At 41.0% G+C, this 19,329-nt stretch overlaps 1 protein-coding gene across 18 annotated transcripts in view; it reads right to left on the reverse strand.

Moving 5' to 3' along the window:
* LOC311270276 (uncharacterized protein) overlaps positions 1 to 19,329 on the reverse strand; it is a gene marked incomplete at its 5' end in the record, with an annotated part of 156,243 nt that overhangs the window by 98,444 nt on the left and 38,470 nt on the right. For all 18 annotated transcript variants that reach the window (XR_014624232.1, XR_014624233.1, XR_014624234.1 and 15 more), the window contains 3 exons: positions 6,746 to 6,821; positions 8,080 to 8,232; positions 10,334 to 10,446. Coding sequence is in view for 1 of the 18 variants with exons in the window: in XM_084375049.1 (XP_084231175.1) it covers positions 8,221 to 8,232; positions 10,334 to 10,446 (125 nt within the window). The remainder of the gene's footprint in view (positions 1 to 6,745; positions 6,822 to 8,079; positions 8,233 to 10,333; positions 10,447 to 19,329) is intronic.

Consider the following 19,329-nt stretch of genomic DNA (forward strand, 5'->3'; position numbering starts at 1 on the left):
ACGGAGTGTGTGCGAGGCGGAGAGAGGGGAGGAATCAAGCACAAAGAGCATGGGAGAAGGCGGTTGAGAATATGAGCGGTAGATGGCCAAAGATGAGGGTGAAAATGTGAGCATAAAGACGAAAGAGAACACTTTAGAGAAGAAGAGAATGCCAAGAATGAGAAACGTGGGAAGGAGGGAATATGAGGGAGAAGAGAAAAGGAGGAATGGAAGGAGGGAGTGAAAGGGGGGGAGGGAGGGGATGATAGATCTGCAATTTACTCCCCTATCTCATCTGGCAAGAAGTTTCTCCACACAAAAGGCCTGACCTTCAGGAAATAAACACCTCGCTCTCCCAGAGAGCTGTGCTGATGTCTGCGCTGCATGTCAATTCCGTCACGGGGTCTCAGGACGGGACTCAAACGAACACACAGAGTTTTCAGGAAAGAAACTCTTTTATTCAAAAATACAACAATTCCAACAATTACCTCATACCTAAGTGTGAAACATTTCCGCCGTGTCGTCCAGGTTTAGACTAATATCAACCCAATCGCTAAAATGAATGTTGGCAAAGTTTCTTTACGCTGCAACTTTATGTTTTTTGTCTTGTCATAAAACACTTGGTTAGGGTTACGAAAACGTCATGGTTTGGCTAAAGACATACGGTTTCGTCGCCACAAGCACACTTACAAATGCCGAAACGCAGACTCAAACTGCAGTCGCTGGCTTGGCAGTCTTGTCGCCCGTAACTCCCAATATGAAACCGAGGTAAAAAACATGTAATGTGAATGTGACATTACACCTATGGTACAAATGTCAGTCACCTTTCCTAACTAAAATAAGTTAATGCTTCACTTCCCATTGAATGAATGTGAAGCTCTTTTGAAAGAGCCCTTAACTCATTTTATTAGATAAAGTTTGATCAGGGAGCTCTAGAATCCCTTCAAGTCAAGATGCCAGATCATTAATGAAATCATCCAAATTCAGGAATAAATTCCTCAGGTTTTGGTTTATTTTATGATTTTGCTGCACATTTCAACACTTATTTACAGCTTTCAGCCTTGTTTTAAAAATGTGAACATCCTGAAGGGCCACTGGAGCAAACTTGAATCCAGGAACCAAGTCAGAGAAATTCATTCAGCTGAGAGCTCTTTCCTCGAGCCCTTCCATCTCGACAAGAGATTTCACTCTTTGTGTCTCATCCTAATCACTCTACCCCCATCGCTCCTCCTCGAGTGGCAGCTCTCACTCTCACCATAGCCTCTATTCAATCATCCCCTTATTCCTTATTCATATGCTAAACCCCTATAGCAGAGCCCCTTTGGCCAAGCGCACTGTGAGATAGATGTTAACATGTGTAATCCCCCATTAACGCATACGAGACAACGTATCCTCCGCGGACGCCCACTCTCCCCCTGGGATTAGCCCTCTGAATGTGGAGGGGCTGATGGGTAATGGTTCAGAGAAGCTCTTCTCAGTTTCAAAAGGCATCCTCCCCTCCCGCCTGCCTCCCCTCCACCCCAGGAGTTTGAGTTGAGATCACTGAGGGTAAGTGTGTTTGCCTGGAGGATTTAACTGATTGTGAAGAGTGCTGGTATTTATAAGGCACTCATTCATTTCTATCCAGAGCGCTTCAGGAGCTGTTTTGACTTGTGCTGTAACAACAAATACAGCCAAACAAATGCTCCTGGTGAAAGTGAGCAGTTAATGTACAGTAACTGAGCTCTGCAGGTAGCAAATGTGACCTTTATGCTTCTAAAGCTACACAGTGTTTGTGAAACATCTGTATTATGTCATCTAGTTGCAGGTTAACTGCCCTGGCTAAATAATAATAATGAGAAAAGCTTAAGAGTTTACGACCCTGTAGTATAACTTGATAGATATTATACTGTTATCGTGACATGAGACAATACATTGTCTTAGATTTTGGATGTTGTTATATTGTGGTAAAGCAGAAGTGTTGTCTTCTCCAGGTTTTAAAGGCTGCATTACAGCAGAGTGATGTTATTTTTGTGTATTTATTTATAAATATATTGTGTGTATCACGATATAGCCTCTTATATCTCAACTCTCAATTTTAAGGCCATATCCCAGAGTCATAAATGATTTTATCATGATGGCACTGATATAGTTACTGGTTTAGATGGCCTAGTTTCAAGACTTTGTCCTCACTGTTTGTCTATTTTGGAAGCGATGCGGCAGAACATGTATTTTTTTCAAGCCAGGAAAAACAATGGCGCAAGAAAAATAGTAGTTAATTTGATCCCAGTCAGCTAAAACAAACAGCAAAATGTTTTTTATAGCACCATCAGCTCCGTACTATGGACTGCATGTCTTCCTAGGCCCTGACCACACAGAGACTTGTCTCTACAAGTGCAGTTCCTACAAAAGCACCTGGGAAAAGTTGCAAGTTGCAACTCCGCACCTTGCACTGAGAAGTTGAAAATATTTCAATTAGAAGTACTAGAAAACGCTGCAAAAACACAAGAGAGGAGCACACGACAGGTGCACTATACCACAATAAAGTAATGGTTTAGCTAGCGATCCATTCTAGCAACGCATTTCAGTGTGATCGGCCGATACCATGGCAAGTACAGGCGAATATGAATAACTGAATGACACCACTGCAATCTGAAGAAAACTACAGCAATCAATGTCATTCTTAGTTGCCAGTTTTTACAGTAGGTACACCTGGTTAAAACTGATGCAGTCTGATACAACAGTACTGCAATAAATCCTGCCTTCATGAAAGTTGTTGTTGAAACTGTTGTGGTTTTAACTGCAGGATCATTTTGGATGCTGCAGTTTGTGGTGCTGCAGTGTTTCTTTAATTTTCCAGCCCTTTGAGATCAATGAGAGAAACACAGAATCACATCTCTGTGTAATGTAATGTACTGCAGGTCTGTTTATTAGACTGCATTCACTACATGTATCTAATAAAATAGCAACTGAGTGTAGGCCTACTGTTTACAAGTGTCCCTTCAGGGCAGCACACACCAGCAGCATGTGACATGCATCAAAAGAAAAAACATGCCCGCACATTACCAGCATCAAGATGTGGGTCACTGTGTCAGGATACACCACCGTCCTGTTTCCCACTGTCAAGCCTCTCTTGCGCCCATACTGGACGATTCAACCACAATATCTCCACAGCATTAATCAAGTGTTTTAGCTGCCTGTAAGGTGTATTCTTAAACCTTGACCATAATGTAGTCACCATGCACGGATATTGCAGAGAGTGGGGTTTTTAAAAACCTTGCCAAATGGCATAATTCAGGGTTTTGCAGAATCGCTCAATATCGACTTTCTTGTCTGGCGATGTCCTTGAAAATAAGCAATTTTATCACATTTACTTGCTGGACTGGCTCATCCAGGCTGCTTTGACTACTTCCTCTGCCTGTATGAAGCGTCTTTGCATGCTTAAATGCTTTGCATTAAATCTGAGACAACAAGGCAAATCTTTTTTTTTCTCCCCCTTGATGAATAAACCTGTTACGTCAGTGAAAACTAAAGACAATAGTAAAATGAAACAAAGACCTTGATTTCTGCATTCGGAGGAGTTACTGTACATGACGTCACCAAAGCAGTTGTGTCCAAAAACCTGCTAATTGCAGTTGTCCTTTCATTACAGGCCAAGTTCTTCACACATGAGAGAGTGCACATCATGTACACTCAGGAAGAGTTCAGCTCAAACAGCAGTTACATCATGTCTGTGGAGTGAGACACTGTTTCAGGTTGGCCCGTCTGTGAATGGGACCTGCGAGCACACACCTCATTGGGTTTCACATTATGTACCCTAATCCGGCCAGAGCCTATCAAAGGAAACATTAGATGGAAGACCTTGAAAAGTTTTGCGACATTGTAGTGCGCTGCTCCTCTTGGACCAGCTTCAAAGCAAGAGAGGAGGTGCTGATTTTCTGGCGGCCGGGTTGCTTTTGTCCCACAGCGAGGAACTGGATTATCTGTAAAAAATTTCTCACGCTGGAGGAAGTTTTTATTGTTTTTGTGTGATTTCTGTAACCTGATTTGAAAGTTTTGGATACTGTATCTTTCTGAATGACATTTCAATTAAATTTGAAAGACGTTACAACTGAATGTGCAGCAGACAAATAACTATTTGGTTTTGTTTGGGTTGGATTAGTTTAGCTGAGGAATTATCCATTAAAACCCTACAATAACACTATAAAGATTTATTTTAAAAGTGGTAGAAAAGTGTTTGAAACCCCAGACATTTTGTGGTGGAACCGCCCCTAAATGCTCCCAAATCCATTCAGAATGACATCAACAAAAATATGAAAGTCTGAGGGTGTTACTTTCCCCAACTGCCAAATTCCTTCCCTCCTTCCCTTTATCCTTCCCTTACTCTCCCTGGAAATGTGAAATTAGCTGAAACATGAGGACAATTACAAGTAGGCCTAGCATAAAGACTGGGGGGACTGGGAAAATAAACTGATCACAGACCCCTGAACAAATCTGGTTTACTTTACAAAGCCTCCTCTGAACTCCTGCCAACGTTTCCCCCGTCTAGATAATTCCTCCCTGAGCAGTTTCATGTTTACACCTTGAAAATCGCTGCATGATCAAGAGGGAAGAGACTCCGACGCATTCCCTTCCTTTGTTCTGCCAGAGGACGCTCGGCTGAGCATCACACCTCAAAAGTAACATTAGAAATATCTAATTGGGTAAAAATATGCAGGTCATCCTTTTGAAGTTTCTTTCCCTCCTTGTGGTTTTCTTGCACTCCCTCCCATTTACAGTAAATCTGTGGGAAAAAACACCCAGTAAGCTATCTTCTTCGGTGTCTCTTATTTAAGACCGGGCCCAGGTTTTTTCTTTTTTTTTTCAGCAGCTAAGACCGTCGAGGCGTTTTATAGCTTTTCTCATTACTGCATTTTCCAAACAGTGTGCGAGGGGCAGTGGTGCATGGTTGAATTATTCAGGGGTACTGGGGATAACGGCGCAGGGGCTGATATGTTATACTGCACTGCTGTAAGGGGTCCTGCGAGGGACATCAGAGGACTGCCATGTCAGAATGTAAACCGGCTTTTATAACACACTGAGAGATGGAAAAGAAACAATAAAGAGCTCCAGATGAAAGCTTACTCAGTAAAACAGAAGCTAGAGAAAGCAACTCAGGTCTCTTAATCTGTTCAGTCTAGCTCTCAGTAAAGACCCAATCTGTGCCCCGTGAATGATTTTACGAAGCAGTAGATAGAAATATTTTGTCTAAATGACCTTTTCATAACACAGATGAAAGTAAGTAACACATAAATAAGAGTTTTATGTGAGGTCCAAGACTTATAAAGGTTTATATGAGAGATCAATGAATGTTTTGCTGCTTTTGCCCAACTGATGCTTCCAGTGGCATAATATTTCAATAATTACTGGTCCAACTGCAACAAATCTGGCATGATTATTCAGTGTGTTCAGATGATATACTGTAATTACCTCCACCAAGGAGGGGATGTTTTCAGTTCAGTTTGTTTGTTTGTCTAGTGTCAGCAGGATGGGGGAAGAAACTACTGGCCCAATTTTCATGAAACTTGGTGGACAGTCCAGTCACGAGGACATAATGTTGGCAGTTAACGTTTCTGCAAACCACAGATACGTTCGTGGTTGAAATTTGTACAAGACGTGGCACATCATGTTCACATTATATGCTTATAAGCTGGCTTTCTCATCAGGAGGTGGAAGGGAAGCTGGCTCCGTTACTACAGGCCACCATGCTTCCAAACGAACGACCTCAATTTGAGTCTGTGGGTTATTTCCATCAGTTTCGGTGGCGACCAAAACAGGTATTTTAAGTACGATGTTTTCCTAACCCTAACCAAGTGGTTTCTGTGTGTAAAGCTAACCTGAGCATTAGCACAGCGTTGTGACAAGTGAGAAATACAAAAATTGAACCTAAACAGACATTGTTGCAACATAAAGACATCTAATAAATGTTAGCTAAGTAAGTTTCTGAAAAAACATCTCTTTATGTTGCAACTTTACATTTCTTTAGGTTGAATTTTCTAGTTCTCTCTTGTCACAATCCTGTGCTTATGCTCTGTCTTAAGCACAAAACCATTTCGTTAGGGCTAGAGAAATCTAATGGTTTGGCCTAAAATACCCTTTTTTGGTCGCCATAAACATGGCTGAAAATGTCCCCAGGTCACCCTTAAAATATCCAGCAGTGTCACGCTTACAAATACCGAAACAAAGACTTGAACCGTGGTTGGCTATTTGGCAGCCTCATAGCCTGTAATGTAGCGACCTGATTAAAGCCAAATTCCCATGTGTGCACAAAGGAAAATGAAAATCGAATAAGCAAATTGCCATGAAATTCAGTACATTCATGCTCCCAAGAGAAAAACCCTTTCCATGTGGAGAAGACTACATGAGCTTTCCTGTCCCATCCTCAGGCCAGATTGCCACCTTTTTGAAGCCCCCACACAAGATATCTCAAAACATCATATTCAGGTTTGCTATGAACCACATCCATGCTCCTCAGGCTGCCCTGACACCTACATGTTGTGTTCATATGCATAAACAAACGCTTAAAGGTCAAAATGTTGTTTTTGGCTTGTCCCACAAGCTTGGTAATGGAACATGAATAGCCTGCAGACACACGGTGCTTTGAGGTGTGTGAGTTGGGGTGGCAGCATATGGCTTCAGTGCATGACAGTCTTGCACAAAAACCTACAGTGTGTGCCATATGTGAGTGTATTTTGTATGCTCAGTGTATACAGCCTCAGAGCCTAATGGCTATAACAATTATACGCACCTCCTCTGATCTTGTATCACAGAAGACTTGGTTTGACTCCAGCATGATTCAATCAGCTGCAGCGTGTGTGCCGTCTCTGAAAAGATAAATTATGTCATTACCGCTCTGAACTGGAGCACTGTGCGCTTAGAAAACAGTAAAGCTACATTGGACTTTAAAGGAAATGTCAGTAATTACCCGTTTTTTGTTTAGGATAATATTGTAAAGCCATTCATCATTGCACAGGGTGCCACTGCAGCTCAGGGATAATGGAGAGCGAGCTTTTATTTTTTTGCCTCGTGGCACTAAAGGGCTAAGATATTTTGGCTTAAACTGAGGTTTTATTCAACAGTGAGATGTGCACCATCTGCAAAATTCAACAGCTACACTGACAAAAGGCGATAATTCGAAATCTACCATATAATTTCAATGCATGTATTGAGTGTTTTTGACCTACTGTACATCTACTTTCAACACAGGAACATTTTATGGGCTGCTGTTTAATCATCAACCCAGTCACCAGGACATACTGTTAGCAGTTAACGTTTCTGCAAACCACAGTTACATCCAAGGTTGACATTTGTACCAAATGTGGCATATCACCTTCATATTAAATGCTTATTAGCAGACTTTCACATCAGGAGGCGGAGGAGACGGGCTGCCAAACCGTCAACTACAGATCAAGTCTGTGATGCTATTATCGTACTGACCAAAAGTGGGTGTTTTCACAGGAAGCCAGACCATCGACACCCAGTTTTTGTTGCTACCATAACCCATAGTTTTTCATGGGAAGTGGAACAATCTCCAGCCATTGTGTGGCAACAAACACTGGTGTTTTTCATATGAAGGCGGACCATCCTCAGCCGTTTCATCTGTGGTTCTGCAGAAACGTACTTACCTGACATTTAATCTGGGTTGCAATCACTCATTCCTTTAAAATAAGGTGCAGTATCACTTCCAGATCACACATTACTTTTACGCGAGTGTATGGGGTTTTGTAATAACTATTACAACTTAACAGCGCAGCCCCACTGAACTCATTCATAAATACTTAAATCACTTTACATAGCCATAAAGCCTGTATTGCAACGTTTTACTTCCCCTCAGCAGCTCTGGAAATTTCCCCTGACCAGGTCTACTTTATTTTTTCACACCCCTACTCATTTCATTTTGATGCTAGCGTGTGATCAAGGCACAGCATGACGGCACTCACATTTCCAATAAGGTTGGCACAATGTGGCACTGGACTATTAATATCCAACAATGCCATAGCCACAGTGGTGGCATCTGTCTTCTTGGGCCTCCCCCTTTTCGCCCACAGCTCCCCCCACCGCCGCCTGTCTCATCCTCCTCACCTCTTCTCACTCCCCCCCGTCTCCTCTCCTCTCCCTTCCTCCTTCTTCATCTCGCTCAGATGGGCTGTGCAGTCTTGCAGTACGACACACAGTTTGGTGAAAGGCAGTTGAACTGTTGCCAGCAGCCACATGCTGCTCCGGCTATTTCCATCTCTGAAGAGTAAATGAAGAGAAATTGCAGAATATGCGTTAACTTCCTTCAAAATTGGGGCAGCTGGGAATCTTAAAACTTCTCTAAAATTTTCATCAGAAGGAACAAGGCCAAAATGTCACCTACAGTCACGAATAGACACTCAGCTAAATATAATCAAATCTGTGTCCCAAATCTCAAAGATACTTTTATTCATTTTGCACCCCTCAAGGTCAAGACAATCTTTTCCATGTCTTTTAATGGTACACACAGTTTCCTATCATTTTTCTGGCAAAAAAAACAGCTTTTTCTGAAGAGTTAATCATGAAATCATCATTGTGCTGCTTTCAAGTGGAGCAAATGGACATTTATTTATGTGTGAATGTTGCAGATTATAACTGTAAAATGAATCTGGAGTACATCTGCGTTCACATCAAACAAATATTCCGTTACAAAGGCCATCAACACCAGTGTTTTATGTCCCAGCCAGCACTTCATACTAATGCTATCTTAGGACTCTGTTTGCATTTATTATGAGAAACATTTTGGACAACTGTCCGGCTGCTCACGGCGCTCGCATTTCATTAGTTTCACTTGCGCTTTAATTGATCTTTATTTCCCTTGATTATGATCATAATTAAACACCAGAAAGCTGTTCGAGCTACCAGCCATCTGCCAGGTTGGATGATGGGCACCATCAGTGTGGGTATACGGGTACAAGGCCACCACGGTGCACTCTGCCGAGACCTGCGCCTGAAAATGCCCCCTTGAATGTGTTATTATAAGGTCAGCTGGATCTTTATTCTTTACGTTAACAGCAGTGCATTATAATTTTATAGAAATCTAAAGCTACATAGATGCAGTTTGCATCATTTTGCAGATTTCTGCTGACAACAGTGTGGAGGGTTATGGGTGCAGGCAAAAAATGGAGGGAAGTTTACCATTGTCCAGTTTCGTATACTACTAACACTGGAGTATTACAAAGCTGGTTGAAAGTCTGCAAGGTTCCTGCCTGCATGCTTATCTGATGTCTCCGGTTTTGTTCAGAGGCCTTCCAACATGGACTTAAGCAAATTTATCCAAAATCTCCACAGAAAACTTCATTACAGGGCAGAACTGGAGCCATCAACTCTTGACCTCTTTAATTGAATAAGTTGATGTAGTCGGAGCCCAAGGTTAGGTGAGCCTAATTTCGAGAACGGGGCTGCACTGCCAACATGTGGCTTGGATAGAGTTGATTTGGTCGCCTTTACCCCCCTGAAAGTATAAACAAGTCATCGCTGATAACTTTGCTGGATGTCTCTGCAAATTAGATGAATATGGAAAGGGCCATGCGATAAGCTGAGGTCACGTGACCTACACTAACAGGATGTAAAACTGCACCGCCAATTTAAACTCCTCGCTGCCACCGTCCTGATGAAAAAGGTTGTGGATCAAAGATATCGATAGTCATCCAGTCGAAAGGCCATATTCTCATGATGAAAAAAGATGCCATTAAAAACATCTACTTTACATTTTGATTTTCTTCGGATTATGTCCTCGCATTAGATTTATACTCATTCCGATTTTTATTGTCCGGGTTCCACGCAGCTCAAATCGAGTTATGAACTTAATCAATCCGTGCTCTCCTGCATTGACTGTTTTATGATTGGCCCAGGTCACCAGGTTTTATTGACCCGATAACCTCAGATGAAAATGGCTGTGCGTATTTGACTAGGAGTGGGAGAAATGGGCAGGGCAGAAATATGGAGCTGCACGAATCCGTCTCCTCTCGGTAGCGCCTACTAGTTAAACGCATCATAAATGAGAGCTGACGTGAACTAATTTCTTCCGGTGCGTTCTCTGATCCCTTCACTATTGTCGGATGACGATGAAGAGCAGTCCATAAAGACAGCCATATAGGATAGCTGGTGTGTAAATCTGGGCTGGGGTGAGGAGGCCGACCCTGCAGGAAGAGTGATGGATGAGGTAGGAATCCTGCCCTTTCTCTCTCTCTCTTACTCCCGATCTCTGCGGCCTATTCCATCTCCTTCCACTGGGATGAGGAGAGACATGCCTGCATTCCTGACCTCCATAAGGAAACAAGGCGCTGTTGCTACAGCTGCATGCTGAGCAGGCCCTTACCCTTTGGGAGCAGGCATGGGGAGTTTCTATCTCGGCTAACAGATCGTTGAGCAGCCACTTCATTTGGTGAGTTGTAGCGGTGATGAGGTGGAGGTTAGGGAAGGTTTCAGCATCTGCAAGATATAACAAATTATTAAAATGAGAGAAACAGAAATTGATTAATCCATTATTAGAGTATAGATACAGATATCTAAGCGGATAGACACTCTAGACTTTAAAATAATTAGTGGAAAGACATAACTTCAGTCATTCAATCACAGCTAAAAAAAAGCAATCAAATTTAACTTGCTTGAAATCATGAATGCTCTGAATTCTAGTCTGAAGTTCAACTGGAAGGAGAGAAACTTAAATCTTAAATCCTCCCACATTAATTCATAATATATATGAAATATACATACTCTAATTTGTACTGAAAATTGACCAAAACTAAGGTGTTAGTCATGGCTAATAATCAAGCTTTAAATCTTTGACCGTCCAATCAATCAGAGAATTAATTTGTCTTTTGTTATTTGTATCATAACTTTTTTTTACCCTCTATACCAGATCTCTCTTGAGGTAAAAATGTATTTGTATTTATTTACTTGTATGGTCAAGACATTAATAAATTATTCATCATTTGCAAGAGAGAGCGAACAGGAAAAGTCTGAATATCTAAACGATAAATTGCAACGACCTCGGTAACCCGACTTTTCATTGCACTATAAGGACTTGAAACTACCTCCTGCTTGGGAAATAAAAGTAAACACAGGTCGTTAGATTTCAAATATCCCATGAAATAGGAATTTCTTGGAAAAATGTTTCCAGCCCGGTATCCCTGCGAGTGCACCTAACGTATGGAGGTCCCCAACTCTAACCCAGCTTTCATGCATTTGTATCCACTCACAGACCTGCAAACAACATTAGCTGTTCTTTATTCATTACGACCAAGTTTTTTGTTTGACATCATATTACTCTTTCTATAGCTACAGATTTTTTATTTTCAGGGTGGCCCGATGAGAGTCGTTAGTCCCTTTTTCATGGGCGACCTGTGTAAATAGAACAATAAAAGCCAGAAATACAATAAAAGATACATTAAAAATACATGCATATACATATAAAGCATATATAACATATAAACAATAAAAACAAACACGACGAACAGTAAACTAAAACACGTACACACCGCTCCAGCTAAAACAGTGTTAAGCTGAGCAAAAGGGATCAGCCTGTCGAGCCTTGCAAGTTTCTGAACATCGCACATATACGTTTATATACAAGATTTTATTCAGATTTCTCAATATACAATGTGCACTTAAATATCATCAAAACAATCAAAGACCTACAATCTTAATGACAAAGTGAAAACAACATAATAACAAACCAAAATATAAATAAATATCTATAATAAGATAGAAAGGTTGACTGGATCATTTTGCCTTATTTTTCTTAAATGGAAAAATAAGTTTAAACTTTAAAACTCTTCTTCAGTTCATTAAAGTGTTTTTGAACAGCACAGCTTGCCAAACAGCCAGAAACCAAGATATGAGAAGGAGATGAGGAAACTTAAATTACTGTTAAAGTCAAATAAAATAAAATGCAAGCTGTTCTCTAGAAAACTGAAGAACAAATGTAAGATCAATTAAATTTGCTGTATTGAACCAAAATAAGAGTGCAAGTTTGAATATTGTTATATTAAATAAAAAAACTAAACTTTAGTGTAACTAAAGTCCAAACGATGAAGTCATCCAGATTGTTGAACACTCCTGCATTTCTGGCTATTGAATTAAACTGCCTTTCTTTCCATTAACAATAGACCATTGTTCTACACTTACAGTATTTATTCCTCACTGTTCAATGTAATGCCCCAGCAGCAGTTTCAACAGGAATTACATCGCATTAAAGAAGGGATGATACAATAGAGGCCTTTAAGCTGTTTAAGCTGCAGTTTTTGGACAATACAGACTGAGGTGGGATATTTAGAGCTGGCACTGTCACTGGCCACCACGCTGTATGAGGACAGTGAACACATCATACAGTATTCTGCTTCACTGCAGCCACCGCTGTGGCCCCTTCAGCATTAACACATATGGCTTTCCTTAGATCATTACTTCCATTAAGTCATTAAGCCTCGGCCTAAGCGAAGCCTGTTAGTTAGTCACATTAAAGAGTTAACACTTTCCGTCTCTACAACCCGATGGGCTGACACGTCTGCTGTGGCAACTGACACATCGCTCCATCCCCATAATTAGGAAAATTGCTCTTAACAGGTCCACCGTTTAGTAATGGTCTCATTTCTTCCATCTCGCTCTGACGAGAGCAAACTGCAAGAAGATGTCCCCATTAACTCTTTGCACTGAGGCTAAAACCCTCCTGTGTCCACTCAACATGGTCTGATCCGTCACCGCCGCCCCACAACACACACACACACACACACACACACACACACAGACACACACTTTCTAATGGTCTTAATGAGCCAACCCATGGCCTGTTCTCTTACAGATCTTTAACATATTTTTGGAGACCTTTGATCGAACAGCTATCATTTTAGACTTTTTCGGGGGAGTTAATGCTAAATGTGAGGAGGGGAGAGGGCAATTTGGGAAGAATGAAGGATGGTGAGACGATTTCGGCGGAGAATAACACGGCGAGCTTTCATCTTGTCCCCCACCCCCCCCTCCACAAGCACCCAGTCCACCATCCCTTCATCTCCCCCTCCCCGACATCCCTTCACCACCACCACCACCATCATCCCCCCCCCTTCTTCTCTGACCAAATTAAATTGAAACCAGATGGAGCAGGGCCTGGACTGTGCGTTGTGTCAGATTGTCATGGCGCATTAACCATGATTTCACATTGAGACGGTCTGCCTGGCCAGAAAAAAAAAAAAAAGCGACGAGAGACAGACAGAGGGAGCGAGGGAGAAAGATAGAGGGATAGAGACGGAGAGGAGAGGAGCTTAAAAGATAGAGAGAGAAGAGAGGAGGAGAGAGAGAAGGGGGGACTGATGAATATGGTCCTGCTGCCAACAGATCAATCCCACTGATCGCACAGCTGGCACGGGCTGATGATATGAACGCCATATGACATGGAGACAGGCCTGCAACAGGGAGGCTCAGGATGGTGCCATACCTTTACAGATAGGACTTAACATAAATCTGAATCCAAATCCAATAATCATTTCATTAACATCTGCATATTACCGTCGTAAATCCCCTCTGGACTAAAGTTTTTCTTGTTCTTTACTTGCCCACCTTTGGATGAGACTGTCTTAGAAATGCAGCTGTGTCATGTTTCTCAGAACCAGAGGTCTGCTGTGCGGGTCAGAAACACTGGCAGCAGAAAAAAACAAGACTCAAGTACAACAAGTTGAGTTTTCTAATACTATGTATGTATGCAGGTTTTAGAAAATACTGAAAAACGCATAAAAATGTCAACAATTTAACTTCAGCTATTCGCTCACATGTACCTGTATAGTGCATATAAATGAATCAATTATGACTGAAATGTCACCTTCAAGTCATAAACATGTAACCAGGGTGAATACTGGTATCACGTTATTTATTACAGATGTTATCTTTACAGATGTAAATTAGCTTATTGGCTAAGAAGCTGAGCACTGTCCCTGTCAAATAAACAAAGCAACAAATATAATAATAAAATAAAATGTGTCTCATAACTTTTGCTGCTGTCCAATTAAAGCCATATATTTCCTAAATGTCAACCTAAAAGAAAATTCTGCTCTTGACTTTGTGACAATGCCTTTTTTTTTTTTTTTTTTACATAACTCAATGGGTTTTTAACTGCCTCCGTTGGACAATTCTCTCAACCCATAAAGGAGAATTTAATCTTTCACTAATCATAAAGTTAAAATTAGAAAATATGAAGAATTTTCACAAATTAAATCGAAGCAGCAGAGGCCAATATAGCCTGATTTTATCATTTTTTAAGTAAGGGTCAAGCGCTATAAATGCTGGATCCTTCACTTCCCATAATGCAACTAAATGCCATCGCTCGCTGTACCTTCCCTGCCTGGTGAATGCTCACATATTTTAAACTGTTGTGTGTAAACATTGCAATTGGTTATTGTAGATCCCTTCAAATAAACCCCTATATCATAGTTTAAAATGCAAATACATACATTTCAAAAAACGTCTTCTTAATTCTTATTTCCTTCCTTGTTTGTTACATTTTCTTATATTTGCAGATTGCCTTCTTGTTTTAAAGTACTCCGTTTTTTCCCCCACATTTTTGATCTGTGCTTGATTAGAAAAAGCAACCGGTCATATCTTTTCCTTATTTCTCCCACAATTACCTAAAACTTCACTTTAATTTTCGTCTAACTTTCTCCAACTATTACAGGAGCGTAATACTCTCGACCATAGTGAAACATTCATCTTCGATTCGCCACCCAAGGATCAACGCTCCACTTAACCTCTCGGGGGATGGAATTACAAGTTTGACTTCAACCAGCGATATCATCTCATTGCAGGTGTCATTACCCCAGCTTATAATTGACAGAAGCATTAACATGTCATTAACACATAAGCTTAGACTTATATTTGAACCTTTTAATGAGGCCATCATTCAACATTAATAGATTAGTTATCATGGGTAATGACTGAGGTGTCTTTGCCTGTCCCCACAGGTCGGTGTACAGAAAACTCAGCATAATGTTTTTGGTGGTGGGGGCTCCCTCAGGAAATGAGAGGGGAGGTCGTTCAGGGCAAACGTAGGGAGACAAGAGTGGGTACTGTCGCCCATACTGAGGTCTCTAGGTGAGGGATGTAATGAATGAGAAAGACCATTGCTGCGCACAGTAGGCTAAAGAAGGTTTCATCAAAAGAAGTCAGACAGAGACTGAAAGTTTTGTCCTTGTGCCGTTCACGATGTAATCTAACATGACACCTGCTCTGACAAAATGGTTGCTGGCATGATAGTAAGAGCTGTCAATTATCTCGACTTACTAACTAAAAATAAAAATAGACATTTTGAATTTGTGCCACATCTGGGGAGCCTCTATCCAAAAGCTGGTCTTGTGACGGACTTTGTTCAGAACCAAAATGAAAAAAATAATTTGGAATATGTTTAAATGCCGAGACACAAGTTAATAATTTATAGTGAAATATCCCAAAAATCGAGCTTTTGTTTTTTCTTGAGACTACTACTAATTGTGGGAGATCCCCCCTTGCATGCACATGTAGAAGAAACAATATCTTAAATATCTAAAGCACTCAAGTTTAAATTACAAAATGGCCACAATGGGAATAGGGCACATTTCAGAGAGTGCAGTAATACACTGCAACACATTTTAAGCAATTACCTGTAAAACATATTTTGTTTACTCCGATGGATTTTCTAAGGAAATACTCTGAACACAAACCTAAACTGGGAAGCAAACTCAGCAGTGGAATACATTATTTTTTTAATGGCCTGAAACACATTTAAACACCTTGATCCCTCTGTACATAATAAGAGGTGAATTTGGGTTCTATATCCGGGTTGGATTGTACTTTTTACATGCAATAATAAGAAATAATAACAGGTGTATTTTTTGATAATGACTTGATTTTATTTCCTCACATTCTTGATCAAAATCACTCTGATGTGATCCTTGCATGAGCATTTGTTTTGAATTAGAAGTTTCCAGCTATTAGCTTATCTGCTCTCTAACCCACAAACTACAAAAACACCCCGAACCCCCCGCGCCACATACTAATCACACTGAGCTAGAGTCCTTCGTTGTTTACATCAGGCCTTGAATTTAAGACCACAATTAATCTCCCAGAATGCCTCCTCTCACCTCAGCCGCAGCCGATGATTGATTAAAGCTGGCTCTGACGTGGCAGTGGCTGAACCTGGCTAGAGTTTCACCAACAGGAGAGGCTGTGTGACTGGCTCGGTCCTTTCAGAGCCGGGCTCGTGGCTCGTGGGCCTTTGAGACACCTTCCACCCTCCACCCCCCCACTCCTCACTCCCCAAACATCTCTGATGTGAAAACCAGGTAGCCCCATAACCCCCAGCCTGACTCTTCGGCCTCCTGTCTTTCCTCCTTCGCTCCCATTTCTGGGTCCTAACGGACTTGGTGATGGATTGTATTTTGCTCCTCAGAAACACATTGTTTTCTTTAGCACAGCAGGGTATTCTATTTGCAAAGGTCTGGCCGGTGAAGTATTGTGGATATCTATCACTGCAGCGGTGCCTCTGGTAAGCACGCTCCTTCCTTTAAGGGGAGGAACAGTTGCATGCAATTGATAGCCGGAGCTGTCTTGTCCCTGCGGCAGTCCATATTTATACAACACTCGAAAAGCTACCACTAATGCAAGGACACTAAAGCTGTCTATATAAAGGGAAACCTCAGTCAGATGCTATTAGAAACTAGAGTTTGTTGTGACCTGGGATTTACCAAATAAAAGCATGTCAGACAATTTCAAGTAAGCTATCAGTCAGATGAATTTTAAAGGTACAGTGTGTAGCATCTCGTGGTGAGGTTGCAGATTGAAACCAAATGAATACTCCTCGCCTCAGCCTCCACTTCCAGGCTGGTAGTAGAACTTACAGTTAGGGCTGGGTTTTGTTTCGATACCGGTACCGTCACCAATACCATGACTTCAATAACCATTCCTGAACAATACTTTTTTTTTATACCAATTTTATGAAATCCATTTTAACAAAACATTAAAGATTACAATACTTATACGCGTGGTGAGCCCCACTTATGGGCATAATCTGTGTGCTTTGAGACAGCCAATCACCAGCACTATAATATCTTGGCACAACAAGCATGCTGCATGCTTATTGGCTCACTGACACTGATGAGATTTACTACTTTGGTATTGAAATGTTTTATTGAATGACAAAACATTTCAAGTAAGCTGGTACCATAAAAGTATCGAAGTACCCTACCTAAGGTGGTCGCTGAAAACCAAAAAAGCTACTGAAGGCCCTCTCTGGAGCAGATGTTTGTCCATTCTGGACTACTGTAGGAACACGGAAACACTCACTCTGGAAAAATAAGTTTTTAAGGTAACGATTTAACGATTATCAGTTGCAGGTGGTTATATACTAATGAAAACATAATCGTGAAAATTATCTTCAATTTCTGCAAATAGATCCCCCTAAATCCTACTCACTGGACCTTTAAATATTTCTTTGTGAATAAAAAGTGGTTATTGGAAATAATAGAAAGAAGACAAATGTGCTGGAAAAAGTGATAGTTTATCCTGAGCAGTTGGACCGTGGCGTCAGAAACCACAAACTCATACTAGTTTCTCAACAGATTTTCTTCAGCTCACAGACGAACCAGTAGACGAAACCACTAACGAAAAACAAAAGAAGCTCATTGTCTATAGGAGAAAAGTTGTGATTACTTTGTCCAGTGGTGCATTTTCACGTCATCGTAAGAAAAGGCTGCAAGTTGGAATCAATCATTATCAGCTAATCAAGAGGCAACAGAGAGAAACTCAAAAGCATCAGAATGTCTCCTGTAACACAACCTCCTTTGAGTTTCTCTCATGTTACAATCACACAATTACCCAAATGGATGCTTTCCAAAAAGGGATTACCCACTCTACATCGCCTTTTAGCACCTCCGTGTGAAAGTCAAACAGCGGCAGCGTTATGGAGAAGGCGACAGATGACAACCTTGAACCCGTAAGCGTAAGTCGGGCAGTTCGTTGAAACGGTTTGAAAAGGGCCCGCCTCATGGCATTTCTACGGCTGCGTTCACCTCGGGAGAGATTGAACACATATACAGAGGTCCTGATATGTTTTACATGCCATCCTCCGAGGGGAACCAGGGGGTATTTGTAGCGCAGCTATTTCAACAGAGCGATGATGTACACACTGCAGCTATGTTGAAACAGATTGGAGATGATGTGAAACGCAAACAGGACCAGAGACGCTGAGACTTTAGGCAAGTGATCTGAAATAAAATGAAAAGTAAATAAATTCTATGTCATAGATTTGTGTCTTTAATCATGTGTAGAAGACGTGTAGTGGTAATCCAATATATATATACGTAGTTGTTGGTATTAAATATCTCAGGATGAATTTTGCTTCATAGCTACCTAGTCACACACACACTCGGTTTAACACACACAGACACACAAAGGGGAGGCCCCAGGTTCCTGTGTGACCAGCAGACGAGGGAGTTGAACTTGTGACCCCTCCCTGGGGCGTGAGGCCCCGGGGGTTGCAGTATCACAGAGCTGATCCACTCCAGCCTGCCTGGCTTGGCTTGGCTCGAGCTCCGTCCGCCCACCCACTCCCACAGCTGGCACGTAACACACAGCACTCACTGTACAGCCCGGTGCCTTACAGCACAGCTCGTGCTATGATGCAGCATTAAAACACCACTGAGCAAATTTTACTCAGAGGATTTGATATGATCGCTGAAATAAGAAACCATGGTCAAGATTTTAAAATGTTTTGACTCAAGATGTAAAGAGATGTCACAAAAACGTTTAATAATTGTACTGTTTATCTTAATAAAACATTTTTTTTGCATTCACAAAGCACAATACATTTTATACAAAGGTCATTAAATGTTACTGGGTGCTGTAAATGATCTTAGCATGCATTTCAGTTTATTCTTGCTATTTTATTTCACTTAAAACCAGTATAAATATTATCCTGATCAGCAGAAAATACAGGATGGAACTAAGCAGTATACATATAACACAAAGATGTCTTATCCATTTTGTTGCACTTGCTGCTGATTTGCATTACTCTAAGTAAGATTAATTTTAATATATGTTTTCCTCACATGCTGATTATGTTTTTCATATAACACAGCTCTCATTGCAGAAGCTAATGTGCTTCAATAGACCCCGGATGAGCTCACCTGTATAACATCACCACAACACAAGTAACGGTGTGACTGTGGGAATTTTACTCATTACATATGTATATACATATATACATATATATCTTTAGATTACCTCAAATTACTCATAAATAAATAAAAGCCCATACAGCTCAATATTACAACATAAGCTCACAGATATAAAATGGTC

The sequence above is a fragment of the Pagrus pagrus genome (genome assembly GCF_965226575.1).
Source record: "Pagrus pagrus genome assembly, chromosome: 15".
Classification (NCBI taxonomy): domain Eukaryota; kingdom Metazoa; phylum Chordata; class Actinopteri; order Spariformes; family Sparidae; genus Pagrus; species Pagrus pagrus.